General features: G+C 37.8%; 1 protein-coding gene across 1 annotated transcript in view; it reads right to left on the bottom strand.

The window, feature by feature from the left end:
- The window catches only part of PLXDC2 (plexin domain containing 2), a 241609-nt gene that overhangs the window by 119676 nt on the left and 103043 nt on the right, over positions 1-18890 (bottom strand). The window contains exon 2 of the mRNA XM_026039454.1: positions 5582-5793. Within this exon, the coding sequence (XP_025895239.1) occupies positions 5582-5793 (212 nt within the window). The remainder of the gene's footprint in view (positions 1-5581; positions 5794-18890) is intronic.

Raw genomic sequence — 18890 nt, 5'->3', positions numbered from 1 at the left:
GCTTTCGTTAAAAGCAATGCACRGCAGGAGATATCAACTACACTCACAGGAATAAATGAATCACTTCACTAGTGAAATATATATTTGTTTTGCACTGAAATAGCCATAATTTTTCAGTGCTCACTAGGTGAGGTAGGGGAAGAAGGTGCAGGGGAGTTTGATTTGACTTAACATGCTCAACGTGCTCTTTCTTGCCTGGAACTGAATCTTTTCTGTCATCATAATTCATTCTGTTATAAAACTTTATATGAAATATGATGTTTTTCTCACTGTTTTTGTGSTGCAAAGCAATAAAACCCTACTGTTAGCATGGCTGCACTCAGCTCAAGCCTGGCTATGGTTTGATCTATTAYTTTATTGCTGGATTTCTTTTTGATATTTGAAGATTGAAAAAGACTCCTTTTGATACAGTATATCAAGAAAGTGGCCACAAATTCTAAAATAATTCACTTGTTCCAAACTCTTTTTGAAAGGTTTGCCATTCTCTGCTAAAGCAAATGCAATCTATACATTCATGACTGCCCCATTTCAATTATTCTGTATTTTACTTTACCATGTTTTACTATTTACTGAGAGATAACCTGTCACAAAAATCAGGGACAGACGTGGTGAAGCAAAGGAGACAACCAAATTACCCAGAAAAAGCCTGCAGCTGGAGCTGCTTTACAGAAGATCTGGGCTAAGGAGGCAAAATTATAAATGCAGAAGGAGAATTACTTCAGCGGATAGCTTTATATAATAAGCCTAATTCAGTGCTCTGTGGACATGTCTGTATTAGAAAGCACTGTGGTAGAACTGGAATGCCAATGTAGAATTCATTGGTGCTAGGGACTTAACATCCATAGTAGATGCATTTCAGGGATCAATCACTTTCCTGGTCCTGCAAATGCAAATGCAAAATGTAGAAGAGGAAAATACACAGATCTACAGCTACAGAGCTTCAAGGGATCTGCACAGAAACCAAGCATAGCCAGGAGTCTGAGTTTAGGTTAGCAACACTTTTACATATAAACCTAATTACCTTATATCAGTGACTTATTATAGGGCATACTTCTCTTTCTTTTATGAGAGCATGTGAAGAAAGCTTAAACATTTGTCCTAATTTTGTCCTTGCTAGAGAGAAAAAATGTCAAACTAGACATATTCATTAATTGTGTAAGACCTATTTTCATGGTCATTACTTTTTCAAGGACATACAATGACTGCAGCTACAAATTCTGGTCTGCCTATTGCATTTCCTAGATTCTTTATATTCTGTATTACACTTAAGAATTACATAAAAAGAGGTAGAGTATTAAAAAAAAATAAACTCCAAAACTGAAACAAAGGATATCCTGAACCAAAATAAAAGTCAAAACGAATGAAGAAAAAGAAAGGAAGAAAGAAGAAGAAAAAGAAAAAAAAACAAAAAAAAGAGTAGCAGCTGCAAATGATGAGAGATAGAGGAGCTATGGAGCTAGGCTTGAAAGTACACATAGAAAAGGCTAGGCTTGAAAGATTACATAACCCCAGGAATTTAAGAAGCAAAATCTCTAGAAATAAGAGCTATTGGTGATATGATCAGCATGCTATTTTTGACTGTCGTTCCCCAACCCAATCCCTGCCTTTAACATCCCTGTAACTACAGGCATATTTCCCCACTCAGCCTGGCAGGAGCAGTCCTGCTGAGGCCCTTTCACCACCAGCTCTGAACAGTGATTAGTTAGTGCATACCTGGAGATTTTTTTTTCTTTCTATCTCACATTTTAAAGCTCTGACTAATTCCTCTGGCCTAGTGGAAACACTTCACTTCCCGAGATTGGTGGAAGGCATCTACTGATGTTGGGCTTTCTTATGACAGGGAGAAAAACTTCAGTTTTATCAAACTCACTTCAGTTCTGAAACACTGTGAACAAACTTTTTACAAGCAAACTTCTAGAAAAGGACAGTCTCTCTAAGAAATCAAAAGGTTAAATCATTAGCTGCAAAATGAGAAGCCAAACTACAAAGAAAATCATAAAAAGAATGATGAAAATTACATTGCTTTAATCAATTGTTGTCTGTTCTATCTGCCACTAACTTCCTTAGAGAAATGTCTCTTCTACAGATACTCCTGCTTTCAGAGGAGGAATCTTCTTTGAGGTTTGCAAGGAGCCAAGACCACCACTCTGTAGCACTGAATCTCCAGCATACTGTCTTTACAGTTTTACAGATTTACAGTTAACCTGAACAGCAGACAACCTATTTCCCACCTGTCTGAAGGCTAAATGCTTTGGGCATCTCTCTAAACTTGTATCCACTTGTACAAGACGAAATCTCACCACTTTACACTGATATTTACTAAAGTCTCATTTTACCCTACAAAGTCTCATTTTACCCTCCAGCTGGCTATTAGGTCTCCAAAAGGACCACATATTCCCTACTCGTAGAAGATACAGTTTGTAGCAGAGATTATTTTTCTTCTCTTCCTTCCCCTTTTGTTTGGTACTGCCAGGTTTGGGGCTTTGTGCTGCCACAACACTCTACCTGTGACCCACAAATCTTATCCTCCAGCAACAGGATGGGTCCGGGAGAAGGTCTTGATCTCCTGCTCCCCAGAATCCTGCACATATTCTAAGGTCCTCCACATCAATGGCTACATCTCCTGATAGTTTCGTAAAACAGCTCAACTTCCAGAGAGCCAAGTTCAGAGAACAACTTCATTCAAAGCAGCTCGTTAACATGTGCATCATTTCACAGCAGTTCCAACCTGACTCACATTTTCTAACASATGCAAAAAAAGCAAAGCAAAGAAGCAAAGGCAGCAAGTGAAGCAGAAACAGCAAGTGAATGTCCCCAGGCTCCCCAGCGACAGCACGTGCTCTAATCCTTGGATTGGGGGATAACACCTGCATTGTTTAGACCCATCTGATCACTAACATCTTTGCCACATTTAGGAGCTAGTCCACTTTGACTAAAGATGTGCTGAACTGACTTGCAGTGCACTTCCTACAACCTTGCCAAAGGCCTGATTTTCATGTACTGGTTTAGTCGATCTTAAAACAGCCTATGGATTAAGGTTGATGGGAGACCTGGGATTGTACTGCAGTGAAGTTAAAATATAACTCCTGTTATCTCCAATRGAGAAATGTGAATGCGAAACATCTCAGTATCTGAATATTATAAAATATTAAGAATGTCACTGGAACTGAGTTTTCCTCCACATTCATCTTTAGATAGAATTTATCTTTAGAACATTATCCATATTATAGCTGTTTACATTTGRTGATAAAGAAAATATTTTAGAATTATTTTGAAATAATATGTAGAAATTTACTACCCTCCTTTATGTCCCTGTTTGATTTTTAAATTGCTGGATGGAAAGTAAATCTATCAATGTAAGGAAAAAAACAGGAAATAATGTCACACGAAAATTGTAGATGTGTTTATCTTCCTCAGGATTCCAGCAAAAGAAAAGGCTTCCACATTGGCATGGCAAACATGTAGAATACATTAGAGAGAAGCAGTATCTGTAATGAAGGAATCTTGTAATTCAGTACTGTCATTAAATATGAGTGACAGACAGCACTCCTGCTGTGGATTTTCTTCAGCAAGAACTGCAGCCCACACAGATGAAGGGTTATGAAAATCAATATACTCTCCAGCACTACTGATAAGCTCCAAAGCTGCAGAAGACTTTGCGACATACAGATTCTTCCACAGCAAATATCTGTTGTACTCTCTACCTCTTCTAAGCTGGGCACCAAGGATTTCTGTAAAGTCATGGTATGTTGTAGTAGRGATTTATAGCAGAATCTGGTAATGTTTAAACCCACAATTCAGTTATTTCATSTCCTGGAAAGACTTTAGAAGAAGAAAGGGCTGCAAAACTGCACAGAACTCCAATTTAATAAACTTGATGGCGATGATATATTTGGAAGGTAGAACAGTATAATGTTATTAATCCAATACAAAAGATGGCTCTGGAAAAATTTCACCCTGTGTTTCTATTTGCAAGGTTCCTTTTTTTTCCTGAATGTTGCCGCTTGCTGCTGTTCCCTTGGGAGCTGTCACCCACTTCATTTTTAAGAGCTTGGTCTGCAGTAGGTAGCAGAGGCAAGCAACAATGCCACAGCATCCCCATGTAARCCACAGACATCCAGCTATATGAACATCTCTGTTCCTAAGACAACTACCACTTTATTCACTAAAATAATTTGAAGTAGGATCAATGTCATACCTGAGTAAGTTCCTACATATATGGCAGGACTAGGGAATACAACATGCAAAAAACAAGGCACAAAGCAATGAGCAATTTGAAAGTATTATTTGCAAACTAGTGAGTTCTCTGTTTACACAAGAGGGAAAAACAGTACTATGCAAACTGAGAAGCCTAGAAAAACTGTCAGAAAAGCATTGTTATTTTTGACTGATGCAGTGGAGACACYATCGTCTCTACAGACGGTTTTATTTGCTTTGCATTCATTACTGTGTATGATAACAACCCCCAATTTTGAAAGCTGTTTTGTTTGTCTGAGCTCCACAGAATTACACTGTYGCTTTGAAAGCAGAAAGACTAAAAATATATTGCACCTCATCTCGTACCAAAACATACTGTCTTGAAAATATAACATAGATTTTATTAATTTAAATCACAGAATGCTTGAGGATGCAAAGGACCTGTAGAGATCATCTAGTCCAACCCTCCTGCTCAAGCAGGGAGACTTAGAGCACGTTGTACAGAGTAGCATCCAGGCTGGTTTGGAAGATCTCCAGAGAAGGAGACTCCACAGCCTCCCTGGGCAGCCTGTGCCAGGGCTCTGTCACCCTCACAGGAAAGAAGCTCTTCCTCACCTGGAGATGGAACTTCCTGTGTTTCAGCTGGTACCCATTATAAATCAAGGTTAAATAAATCAAATCAAATAAATCAATCAATAAATTTAAATCAAATTAAATAAATAATTATGTATGAATATATATCAGACAGAACTGGAGTCCATTTGTATTGAAATGATGTCCACATCAGGGCAAACTGTCAGTAAAAGTTTTAAAGCAAACAGTCAGAGGTTGAACTAAATTCTAAATCAGAGAAGAAAATTTCCAAAGACTTCACATGTAGCACACTATTAGTCTTTTTTGGAAGATCAATAATCAAATGGTAGGGAAAAATTCCTAAGAGTTTATGTCTCAATCTCCATAAAGACCAGATGCAATCTTACAAATCAGGGTTTCACCTGAACTTTTATGAAAGGTTTTAAAAATACTCATTATAAATATATATGCACACACATATGTATATAAAACTTTCTTTTCCAGTCCTCCAGGGCTTCTCTTTTTCTTTTTCTTTTTTTTTTTTTTTTTTCCTCCCTTCTCTAGGAAAGAGATGGATATCCTCAATAGGCCATCTTCAAAAATCAAAAGCGTCAGGCATCAGTTCTAGGGCAGGAGTAGAAGCTGGCTCCCACACACTGGCAGGGTCATGCACACCAAAACTATGAGGCTCTCTTCCTCTGACTACTGTTCACTGAAGTGAACAATATTCATTTTTGAGAATTCTGGAACTTTGATTTACATCCTATAAATTATATCAACCCAAATAAAAGTAGACTGGATAAATTCCTACCTCAATCTGGGTGGCGTTGTCATGTCCCTCTTCAAGTAGCAGGTCCGTGAAGCCACCTGGCTCTGAGGAATCTTGCCCCATGCTGGCTCTGTTAGTGTCAACTGATTTGAGAGACTCTGAGTGCCTTTTCCACCTGTGGATGTTTATATGTGAATCCACATGTGCATTTTCATCCACTYGAGGGAAGCTCTGAATAACTTCATAAAACATACCTGTTTGGGGGAAAAAGAAAAAAAAAAAAAAGAGTTAAAGACTAGTCAAGGAAAATACTTGCTTTAGTAATCATAAGTAAGTTATGATTATTACTAGTTATTGCTGTAGGTAAAATTTAACTTAATAGTTTAAAAGAATAGGTAGTATATTCTACGTCTTCACAATTCAAGAATTTGGACTAGGCTTTGTAGAATCCTCAAAATATCCCGAATGTTTTATTTTCCTGTTAATTTTATGTCTTGAAAAAGTTTTTCCAGTAAAATGTGTAACCTTGATTTGGTTGTTTGGATTTATTTTGTTTGAGGAAATGACATCTAAGCAAATATCAATTAACCACCCAACAGAAAAAGAAGAGAGACTCTAAAGTAAAGGAGCCAAACACTAACTGAAGTCCAGTGAAAGTTTAGCTTTTGCTGCTGACTTCATATGGCAGGAACTTGGAAGTGACTGTGATGTGCAGCCGTATAAACCTTATGAGAGGCATAAAATTCCCACAAACATCTGTTCCAGTGTAAAAATAAAGCTGCTCTTGTCCTATGACAACTGATATATGTGAATGATGTGTGAAGTGTGCAGACATGCACAATGTGTCCTGCAAAGCAGGGGGAGCTGAGTGGTGCATTTCATACATTCTCTTTGGACTTTATTTTTGCTCTGTCATAAGTTCGTCAGGCAAGCTTAATTATCAGTGAGACAAAAAAAAAAAAAAAAAATTCAGTAGTTTCCAGCTTGCCCAATCCAACAGTTAGTCTAAGTATTTTTTACTAACTTATTTCAGATAACATTAGGAGGGACGAGTGTAAGGCTTGATGGCTTCCTGCAACTTTTCATTCTCTGTAAAAAAAAAAAAATCAGATACATATTTCATACTGTCTTGTACTCTTTGGACCCAAAGGAGAAACAGACAGGTGCCCTGTGAAGGTCCTGAAAGACATCTCAGAAGATGTGGCAAAGTTAAAAAAAAAAAAAAAAAAAAAAAGGAGACAAAGGGTAGACATGGTTCTGAAAAATAAACTGCTTGTACAAGTGTTTCCATTTAAATCCATTTGGCAGAATCTTCTGAGCAAAGGAAGACACCACTTCTTGTTAAGTATTAGATGCATTGTCTTGGTACAAGACAATTCAAGRGGCGGAAAAATAAAAACTATCCATTAAAGGGTTTAAATAAGAAGTATGATTTTCCTGCATTAGAGCAGATGAGGAAGTCACAGATACAAGGGTGCCTGCCAGACCTYGTTCTTCATAGACCAAAAAGAGTTAAAGCTTTAGAAGTATACAATAGGCCTTAGGCATACTGTAATTGTGATTTTGTTTCTCCACAAAACTGCTTCAAGATCTACTAAACTTCTTTCCTAAGCTATTTGCTCACCATCAACTACATTGAAATTGAGGCAAACTGAGGATGTTTTGTCACTTAGAGAAGCCAAAACTTAACAACGATGCAAAATCAGTAATCTTGGGCCATAACCTTCCCGAAAACTCAAGTAATGAGACTTTTAACTGGTGGCTTTTCAAAATGTATTTCCTCACATTTCTCAAAAGACTTAAAATACTTGTCTGCGGCAAATTGCTCCAGAATTCCTGGTTTTACGGATAATCAGCTGCCAGGCACAGCTCAACAGATAGCTCAACAGATGAACCATCTCATTCCTCTGCAACMCTTAGCAAAATCCCTTCAAAGTTGCCTCYCTGCAGCACTACRGGATCACAGAGAGCTGACAAATGTGACACACTGCTTAGAAGCCATCACAGACATGCCTTAAGCGCTCGCAATACAAAACCTCAGCATCCTCTGTGAGATGTGGGATGAACAAAACACCTGCAAACAGGGTTCCCACGCGACAGTGAGAGGGCTGCGTGTCTGGGGGACCCCACCACTCACGTCTTTTCAAGGGCCACCCATGACTGCCTCTTGGTTGCTAACAGCTTGCATCCATAGAGAGAGGCAGAAAGATGTATTTATCCTCATTTTCACTCCCACTACATCTGCTGTTTTTACGGTCAACAACAGGTTGAGTGAATCATCTGAATTAGCTAATAAAATATGCCAAAGTTAGGGGAGAATTCTAGATCCTACTCACTTCAGTCTGACCAGCATCTGTAAAGGAAGGAATTAGTCTTTGTTCTCTCATATCCGGAATAAAAATGTATGGGGTTTCTATTTTCACGCTGTTAAAAACAAGCTGTTTTTTAATATAATAATAAGGCACTGCTGGAAAAAAACAAGTAGGTTAACACTTGGGAATATTTCAAGTGGCTGCATATTTACTTCCTCTACATATGTAATTTTCCTATAGGACAGATGCATCACTACATCAGCAAAACTTGGCATAGGATAGTGTCCATTAGATAAATCTTAGATCTCTTAAGTGCACATTTTTTTATCCTGCTTCAACTTCTTAAATTAATTTTAGATTTTCACAGAATCATTAAGGTTGGAAGGGACCTMTAGAGTTCATCTAGTCCAACCTTCCTGCTCCAGCAGGGACACCCAGAGCACGGGGCACAAGGCGGCATCAAGGCGGGTTTGGAAGATCTCCAGAGAARGAGACTCCACAGTCTCCCTGGGCAGCCTGTGCCAGGGCTCTGGCACCCTCACAGGAAAGAAATTCCTCCTCACATGGAGATGGAACTTGTGTTGCCACTTGCACYCATTAACCCTTGTCCTGTCACTGGCCACCACTGAGAAGAGCTTGGCCCCTTCCTCCCTACATTCCCCCTTCATGAACTTATACATGTTAATCAAATCCCCTCTCAGCCTTCTCTTCTCCAAGGTAAACAGGCACAACTCACTCAGTCTCTCCTCATGCGAGAGATGCTCCAGTCCCTTAATCATCTTTGTCGCTCTCCGCTGTACCCTCTCTAGAAGCTCCACGTCCCTCTCATACTGGGGAGCCCAGAACTGCCCCCAATACTCCAGGTGCAGCCTCACSAGAGCTGAGCAGAGGGGCAGGATCCCCTCTCTTGACCTGCTGGCAACATTCTGCTGATGCAGCCAGGATCCCATTGGCCTTCTTGGCCACGAGGGCACACTGCTGATGGTTAACTTGGYGTCAACCAGGACTCCCAGGTCGCTCTCGGTGGAGCTGCCCTCCAGCAGGTCCACCTCTAATCTGTACTGATGCCTGAGGTTATTCCTCCCTGAGTGTAGGACCCTTGTAAACTCTTCCTTGTATTTTTTCTTGAAATTAAAAAAAAAAAAAAGTTATTAATGATATTGTTAACATGCTAGTGCACCGATACACACTAGAGACACAGATACACTGACTTAGAGAAGCTTTAATGGCCTACCTATATTCAGAATGTGAACTGATAAAAATTAACTGATAACAATTATCTTGAGACCTCTCCCCAGTGTTACCACTGGACTCAGTGTTACTTTTCCTGGAGAGTGAGGATACTAAAGACCTAATCTGTGACAAAATTTCAATGAATTTTTAAGGAGTAAAGACAGAATTTTTACTGCAATCCTGTTCTTAAATCTTTTAAACTTTTTTCCTTAGCTGCTGGGGATGAAGAGAGAGAAAATAGAGGCCTGGTCATACCTTTGGTTTGGCCCAACATGGTTGTTGGTTTGATCTCACACATCTCTAAACCCAAGGAAATGGCAAAGAATACTTTTATTAGGTGAGCAGAAGAGGGTTTTTTTCTGTTCATTTTATTTAAGTTTAATTGAAACAAGTCATTTATATAAGTTTTCACTTAGATAAATCAAGTTAATTTTCAAGTTTTAAATGGAGGCAGATCATTAAAAAAAAAGTCTGAAACCTAAAATTGCAATATTTGCAAGTTAGAACTATTCCATGTTTCTGGATTAAATCTCAGTGTGGCTGACAGAACCCCAAAAAAAGGCATTTTATAGGAGATGTACCACAACATTATACTTCTATCTTTTAGGACTCAGAGCTTGCACCTCGTTATCACTGGAGAACATGTCACAGAATCACATGGCAAGTAGCCAAATACTGTAAGATCCGATAAATAATAAAATCAAAATATTGGCAAACATAGATGAGTAGCAGCTTGTTCAGCATGTATAAGCGGAGACTCAAAGCTATGGTAAGTCTGAAAATCTACTAAAATTGGACTTGCAGTTTTCATTCTGGCCTTATGTTGCCATCAGCAAATCACAAGGTGGTATATATAGTTCTRTCACGGGGACTCAAATACTTCATATGAAACCCCAAAAGCTGATACTGTACTGTAATCTCCTACAGCAAGTGAAAAGAGACTACAGGATTTCATTACAAATTAAGCCTGTACTTTTGTCTAATGATTCAGCTGTTGTCCTTGAAGTCTCCATATAATTACAGAAGACAGTGATTATGAGAAAGGGAAAAGATGGAGGTGGGTGAAGTTAGCTGCAGTTAAAGAGCTGTGAGCAAGTTGAGAAATTCATGTTGTGGCAGCTGTGAGTTCGGTCAGCTGTGTTGAGTTCAGCCCTGGGTGGTCAACATGATTGACTGGAATCACTACCAAAGACTTGTCAGTGATCAGGGATCATTCATCCAGACTGGGAAGAACTCAAAATACTGAAAAGGCAATTGAGGAAGGGAAGTAAATGGCAACTGCAGACAGACTTGTTCTCACTCACCTCTAAAGCAGGTGCTCCATTGTTTCCCTTTGCCATGGATTTACAAACTCTCAGGAAAAAAAATACTTTTAAAAGATTTTAAAGCAGACATCCTAAACTTCCCTGTAGCCAGGTAGTCATTCCTTGGCTACCCCAGTTGGTATTTTAACAAGGAGGTATTTAGCTGTATGAACTACCTGACTGAGCAAAGACCACTGAAAGGTGCCTCTTCTTGTATGTTGAAATATGACCGCTGAGATGGCTCTGCTAATCTGAGGTTTTTGGCATGAGATGTGTTACATACCTCAAAAATACATAGAGCTGCTCAACAGAACAATACAAATCTGTGCTGGAAATCAGCGAATCTGTGCTATACTTGGGCATCCTTCTTGTTTCAGTAACGAGAACTCTGAAAGGCTTTTTGCACCGACAGGACATGCAAATTGGGATGTACAAGAAAAATTATCCAAAAGGGAAGAAGCCACCTGACTATGAGAAATGGCCTGCAGGTTCTCTCTGCTTTGCCAAGTGTGTTTTCAGACAAAAAGGGAAAAGCTTTAAGTAGGCAAAGCCAAAATTAAACATCAAAAGTGAGAGAACTCTGATTTAGCTGGATGCCTTGTTTGCATGAAGCTTTATTTAGAATGAAGACCTCACTTTCATTTTAAAAGAAAAAGGAGCATTCAAGATTTTAAGGGCAGCAGCGTTGCAAAAGGGGGGAAAAACGGTTTTGAAACAAGTCAGGTAGGTATGTATCTACCATCTGCCACTCAGGTAACCGTTTTTCTTTTTTGTCAGGTCAAACAGATGTTTGTGTAACATTTCAGCATATGAAAACTTAAGAAATGCATTTTTGAACAACATATTTTAATTACATTTCATGACTGCACGTATTTAGGCCAACTCTGCAATTTGACTAATTTCATAAATGCATCAAAATCAACAAGACTAGTGGTTTGAGGTTTTATTTTTTTAGACCTTAGAAATACACTTCAAAAGCACTATTCGACAGATTGCTTGTGGGATAAAGTACCATTTTTCTAAATCTGCTGCAGCCTAAATGCCAGCAAAATCAAATACAGAATACACAAATTTATTCCTCAAGAAACTGAAAATGCCACACTCTTAAGTAACTTTCTATAACTTGTCTCATGAATCTTTATTTCCACAGCAATCATTTTATTTGCAAAGAAAAGAAAGCACAACACTATGGCGGAAGATACAAAAATTGGAACCATGAAGTGCAACATTCTTCTAACCATGAAAATTCCTTTTAAAAGATTCTCTGAATACTAATATACTGAATGCAAAGTATTATGGCAAAATCAATCACATTTCTAAGAATTCCAAATTTAAACTGTTTCAGACCTACAAACAACTATGCTAGAGAGACATTTTCTTCTGCAGCACCTGATTCACAGAGACAAGGRAAAAATGCTTCTGTCCGACCTTAACAGAAAAAAACTAAAGCATACGCTTAACTTATAGCGTGTCCATGCTAATGAGAGGATATGTCTCTTAATAAACATCATAAATCCTCATGATTTGAAAAGCACCCAATTTCTACATAGGTATCCTGCCATGACAATCAGCACAGAATGACCGATGCCACTTCGGATCCTGATTTTATAAATCACACATTTTTCCTGCAGTGAAGTAAATCACAACTAAAATTCATGCTTAATACAGAGTTGCTCTCTCAATAATAGCAGTTACTATGGCAAAGAAATAACTTAACTGGTAATTTCCTTAATACATACATTTTATTATGGTAGGCTTTCATCCTTCTCCTTTTGCAAGTGGGTTTTGTTCAAAAATTGTTTTTAGTCACAACAAGACATCCTAAAATATGCATTACAGTATTCCAAGAACTTTATTTCATTTTCTTAAGGAAAAAGAGAGTTTTCATCAGCCAACAGTGGTATCAGTTATCATCACAAACCTAAGCAGTAATTTTTTCTTTTTTTGTGGGAACAACAATAAGGAGTTTTAAAAAGGAAAAATAATGTTCTATTATTTGATGTGCTTAAATCATTTTGTACTGTCCAAAATCTAGACAGATTTTAAGTTCCTTTCACAATGGAGTTTTTAACATGGACACAAGAACATGGAGAATATCAGTGCTAAMAGCAGTGGAAGGCATTTAACATTTTGTAGCTACTAGGCTCACATATGTAATCTGCATCTCACAGAAACAAACCTTTAGTATCACTTTTGAAAAAGTAAACTCCAAATATATTTACATTAACAATACAGAGCATAGCTCTTTACTGTAACTCACATCTTTACGAGATAAGGAGACAAAGTAACTTCGCAAAAAGAAAACAGAAAAAGAAATGATGGAATTGATTCCTGTTTAGCCTTTCCTTACAGAAAGGAGATGATCAAGCAAGCTTAGACATCCAGCCATGGCAAATTCAATTTGAATACTTCTCAGCATCCCTATTAACAAACTAATGGAAAGTAATAATTGTGTAGTTCTGATTTAATTTAAAACTCCACAGAAGTACCGTACTAATGCGATATTTTCCACAGCTTTCAGATGGATCAGGTCAGAGAGGTGGCTACATGGAGTGCAACAAAAAAAMCTCAAAAGCATAGTGCCGTTAGTGCTTATCCATTACTTTTGCTGAAGCAGGCACCAAGAATCTAGTCTTAGTACACAGTGCACCACTGAGGTAAATTCTYCAATTGGAAAATGGAACAGTAAAGAGTTCTCTTTTGCCTTTCTTTTGTCACATACTTTTGGTCTTTGCTGTACTTAGAAACATATTTTAACACTGGCCTGTTAACTAACTTTTTCAACCAGATATCTCTAAAAAATTTCTAGTAGAGCTGCAGACTGAAGCCTGCTTCCCCATTCTCACTTTCCTTTACTCCTTCCCAGCACACAATTTTGCATTATGGAAGGGTATCCTAAAATTCCTGATCTCACCTGAATAGTAAATAGTTCCTTCTTGACACCTTGAACACTGCTAAGAGTCTTCCTTCTGGCATTTTACTTTCAGCTATCTATAGTCAGCATGATGAAGAGTTTTCATCCCACACAAATCAGTTTCATATCTATATTCCCAGAGATTACCCAATTATTAATAATACAGATATCTAGATGAAAAGAGAAGAATATTTACAACAAATGGTGTTTGCATGTAAAGGAAGAATATCTGTAATGTTCTTGCTTTCCCGGCACACAATAGAAAATACTGAAACTTGCAGTTTCTTTTGTATGAGCAAAGTACAGAATAGAAAAAAGCAGAAAGTTTTAAATTACCTGAGGTTTTATTATTAACTATGACAGCAATAATGACAAAATGTTAATTCTTGTATAATTTATCTGTCATCTGTTCACACCTTACTCTATCAGAACCAGCCACAAAATTATTTGCCTAAAACCAGCAAAAAAAAAGATTCAGCAAAAACTGTTCTAAGAAACAGAAATCTCTCTATAATATTCTATTTATATGTAAATTCTTGCCTTCCCAACCTAGATTCAAGGGTTTTCCAGAGAATACTAATACAAATTCTGCCTTATTTAAGCTCATTGGACASAATTTTAGATTTTTTTTTTATATACAGTAGGTGGCTTTCAATACAATTGTCAACATCATATACTGACATTTACAGCTTCCTCCAGTATGTCCACCTCACATTTCTAATTTGGAAGCATCTTTTCCTGAAAGATCCAGCAAATGAATGCACTAGAGCAACCCAGGGATGCCAGCCCTATGGTAGGTTAGCTTCTCCTTCAGTCTCAGACTTAAGCAGAAGGAGCAAATAATTCATTCTGCTGGAAAGTATGCAATGACTTAAAATATACAGTTCTATCAGGTTCTCATGTCACATAGGTGAGAAAAATGCAGGAAAAATTAGACTGAGGATTCTATAATCACATCATTAGGACTTGTTTCTGTGTCTGGGCAGTGGAGAAAAGCATACAAAAAGGAGTACCCTTCATAATTTTAACTGGAGCATATATTTGGAACTCCTTTTGTCTGGAGAGGATGGCAAAAAGATCTGTGATATGCCAAACTGTGTCACTCTGGCTGATTTATGACCTTCCTATCAGGCAATGGTAAGTGCAGCTTTGGYAGAAGAGCTGTCTTCAGTTCTAGCTTGAAGGAAAGCCAAAGACAAGAGGGACACAAGCCCATTCCTTGGAAAATAGATCAGCAAGGGCTGTGCTCATCTCTTTGTGGTGTGCGGCAACCAAGAGCACTAACTGCAGGGATCCTGCTCTGGCTGCGACAACATGGGCTGGTTTCCCATGTGCCTGTCACTCTCATGAACAGTGTGACAGTATCAGAGGGTGAAGCCCAATAAGGGACAGATATCAATGCCAATGTTCATGCTGATGGCAACCAGGCTAGATTTGGTGGCACAAGCAAAGAGATATAGACAAGAAAACAAATGCAGGTGGCACTGTGGACCTGTACATACATTCATTTTTACATAGCAGTCCCAAAATACTACTATAGCCTAGAATTCAAATGAAGGTGAACACCTTCAAAAAGATCACACTAAACTCCCAAGTCACTGAAACATGAGACATTTTGCCTGCTATGTCCTCGGTTCGCTCCTGTTTCCCTCTCCATAGTGGAAGGGAAGTGGTTTGTGGTGGTGCTCATTTCACAGTGCTCGGGATTTGGAAGGCTGGAAAATAAATGAGCAATTGTGACTGCCCTGAAATGTGCAGTTGGGAATGCAACAGTAGTTGATATTAAAAGAAGGGGGAAAAAAAAAAAAGCTGCCTGGTCGTTTGCACAGTGGAGTTAAGGACAGTTGTCAAAGATTAAATTTACAAATGTTCGTGGAGGTAGAGTTTACTTCAAGCTAAAATATACTTGCTGATCTCAGGTAAAATGTAAAATGTAAAATGTAAATCATTCCATTTTTTTTCAGGATTAAATAAGTAGTTTCCATCTCTTTTTTAATATTCTTCAAATGAAAGCTTCAACAGTGACTTAAGATTCAGAAAGATTATGCCAGCTGTAACTAGCTTGATCACTTGGACAGTTAATGAATTCATTTACTAAAGGTGAAGCCTTCATGCCAGAGCACACCACACTGTGCTGTCAAGACAGGCTTTTTATGACATGTCCTGCTAAAAGTAATAAAATGACATTTTCAAACAAGAGATTTGCCCCAGTAAAAAAGATTGTCTCACTGGGTTTATGAGGTGGGGTTACACGCCCAGGTTAGCAATGACAGATAAATACATGAAATGTTAGTTGTTTAAAACTCCCAAGATATCTTTGAACTGTTTATCTTAGCTTTTCAAACACACTGAATTAYGCTGATTGTGTTTTTTCTTTTTTCTTCAGGCCTTCTCTGTAGAGATGCAATGGTCAAGAAATGATAGGTACAAATTTTTAAAAGAACATGAAGGGGKTTTTTTTGATATCTCTTTATCCTCAACCCCCAATTACTGCCCAGCACATATTTCCCTATACATTTGCCCAGTCCACTCAATTCTGTATCATTTTTTTTTTCCTCCAGAAGAATAGTATAAAATGTATTAATCTCTTGCTTTGCATTTTCATTTGCATATATTAAGGAAGGCATACAAACTCTTGAAAATGGTAGTCATTTTAAACACTATGACACTCCAAAGTGGTAACCTGATCTGATGTAACTCAGTACCAAAAAATATGGTCCTTTATAAGATCAGTCACTAGAAAAGCTGGAACTTTCAAATATCCAGGAAGTGTAAAGAGACATATAAGAAAATACAATAAATATAATGGCTGTAGAGGTCTTCTAAAAAAGGAAGAAACCAAAAGGTATTATTGGTTACTTCCTTTTTTTACAGTATTTTTTTCACACTCAGTCATCTTCAATTTCCTATCTATAAGGTTCAAATAATGACAGTAGCTTCCTCTGTAAAACATAAAACAGTGAATAAACATAAAACATAAAATCAGTGTTACTGATGACAAATGCTCGAAAATAGCTATTTACAATTTTATTACTGAAATGTCATTGTCTATTTCTTCCAGATTCTTTGTTATTGCAAAGGAGCATGTATCTTATCAATTGAAGCTAATTTCATCACTCAAACTGAAATGGATCCAATATCTTCAGCTCCACTTTAGGCAAAATTCTCATTTAATCTCACTGTGAGATCTGCTGAAGAAAAACTTGATGTTTCTAACACTAATAAGAGGAAATTAGAACTTAGACTGCTCTTAAACTCCAGCGTAAAATCTACACTGCTGTACTTAGTATGGGAACAAATAAGTAAATAAATCATACATCAAGAAGGTATTATTGCAGATATGTATTCAGAGTCAAAGAAAAGCCATGTTAAGCCTATCAAGAAACCGACAAATAAAAATAAGAATTATGCCAGTTAGAGATATGAATGATAGAAACTCATTCTTTGTTTGGCAGAACAGAACTAATCCATTTGAAAACTGGCAGAGACACTGTAGAAACAGAAGAGAGAATATTGCATCAATCTTGAGACTTGTCAAAGCAATTAAATTATCTAGAAAACGTTTAATTGGACTGCCCGATAGAAGGAGCATATTGCCTTTCTCCTCTTCTGCCAAAAAACAGAAAATTGGGACTACAGGTTGTGCTTATATCAGGAGTAAAGTGAAGCAAGCGCATATTTTTGCAACTAGGCATCAAATTTTGTGATTTCTAACTAAACAGGCTTGGGAGGACTCAACTCCCATAAAAGGATTTTACAATTCAAAAGTAAAAAAGTATAGTTATTAACATACTGTACAATTGACACTGCTCATATGAACTTCCATTATGCCTGATCAAAATGCGGAAATTGCATTGCCGACATCCATTTTTAACACAAAGAACTTAAACGTAATTCATTTATTCTGATAAGTTCTAGAAAAAAAATTGAATGTTTTCTGAAGCAGCAGAGACGGATACTCCAAYACGGCAAAGCCTATGGTGCCTTGGAAGCTGAGCATGGATAAGCCAGCTTAAATGACCTCACTCTAAAGTTTGGAAAGGACCAATTTACAACTCTCTCTGCTGTGTCTATGTTCTTCCAAAGAAGAAGATAGGACATTATGTAGTGTGTGAAGCTCAAGCAGTACCTACTGCTTGTAGTGGTGAGGTACATTTCTTACAAAATTCGAGTGTGCTTAAATATTTTGGGGACCTTATTTTGTAAATGGGACWGAGTTCAGACCATGCAGATTCAGCAACTTAGATGAATTTGTCCATTGCCAAGTACTTTAGTAGAGCTCAAGTGACGGCTCTACAACAGACAAGGAGACATCAAGAGRTGTTGCTTTCTTCACCATGCAGAAGAAAGAGCAGAGCAATAACATTCCTCCACAGCACTTGCTCAAGTTTTGTTCAGTTCTTTTTATTGTCATTGGTGAGAAGGAAAACTCAAAGACAAAAAGAGGGGAAAGTGTCTGCAAATAAGAGTGAATACAGGGTGTTTATAAGTTATTGGACACATTGGTACTTGAATGTTTACCTTCTCCTGGTTTGTTAATCAAACACAGGATTACTTGGTGTACAGAAAGGATTGGGAGAATAGCAAGTCATTTGGGAAGAGGCCTATTTTTTGAGGAAAAGACTGATAACATATCCACAAAACATACTTGAAAAATCAGCCTCTTATTTCTTCTCATTCTTCACACACTAATCACATACTAATGCTGTCTCAACATACTACTATTTTTCCCTTTCCAAAAGAAACACTGGGACAACAGTCAATTTTCATTCCCCATGTTCTGCCCTTGAGAGTCAATGACAGCAAAACACCAGTCAGTTGTATGAAAAGACATCTTTTACAGCATTACTATATTTCTATGTTAATGCTRCTTTCTGCCAAGGTTTTAGCCCACAGACTGGCTGACAGCCCAACCAGAGCCACATCAGCTGCAGTAAGGTTTGGAAACAAATCTCTTACACCGTTCATGGAGAACTGTTTCAACAACCTTTTGACTTCATTCATTGTTGTAAGAGTGTAATGCAGACATTTTACCTGCTTGTTGAATGGAATATGACACTAGAAATCACATTTAAGTTTCTCAAGAACATAATCATAATCCTTTTGGGTTTGTTCCTATTCAGCTCTATGTAGAGAAGTAGTAAGTCTGCCTCAGGACCACTTGTATCCGCACTGCCAAACCACTGGCATCATGCAAGTCCTCAATCTTGTGATCTTAAATGGGACTTAAACAGTCCCTAGAACTATTGCTCATCCTCTACAGAGCTGTCAGCTCCATTCTGTTTTAGAGTTCATCTTAAATGAAACTGTTTTCTTTCTGAATGCCTTCTGCCTGCATCAATGTGTAAACCTCATTTATTCATGAAGAGAAGCAGTGGTTCACAASCGATCTGTAATTCAACGCCCGACTGCTTAGCAGGATATCTAGGTGTCCTCAATAAGTGACTATTAACCTTGCACTGTGTAACTGCATAGATATAGGATCCCACAGGCTCATCACTTCCAAACCTCTAGAGTCAATAGCTCTGGTCTACGGTATTTTCAGATAAATGTAAAGTATGGACTATCTTGTAGCAGATCCAGTAAAG

Source organism: Nothoprocta perdicaria, unplaced genomic scaffold (assembly GCF_003342845.1).
Source record: "Nothoprocta perdicaria isolate Ctin4 unplaced genomic scaffold, notPer1 scaffold_23, whole genome shotgun sequence".
Lineage (NCBI taxonomy): Eukaryota > Metazoa > Chordata > Aves > Tinamiformes > Tinamidae > Nothoprocta > Nothoprocta perdicaria.
This window is presented reverse-complemented; position numbering and strand designations above follow the sequence as displayed.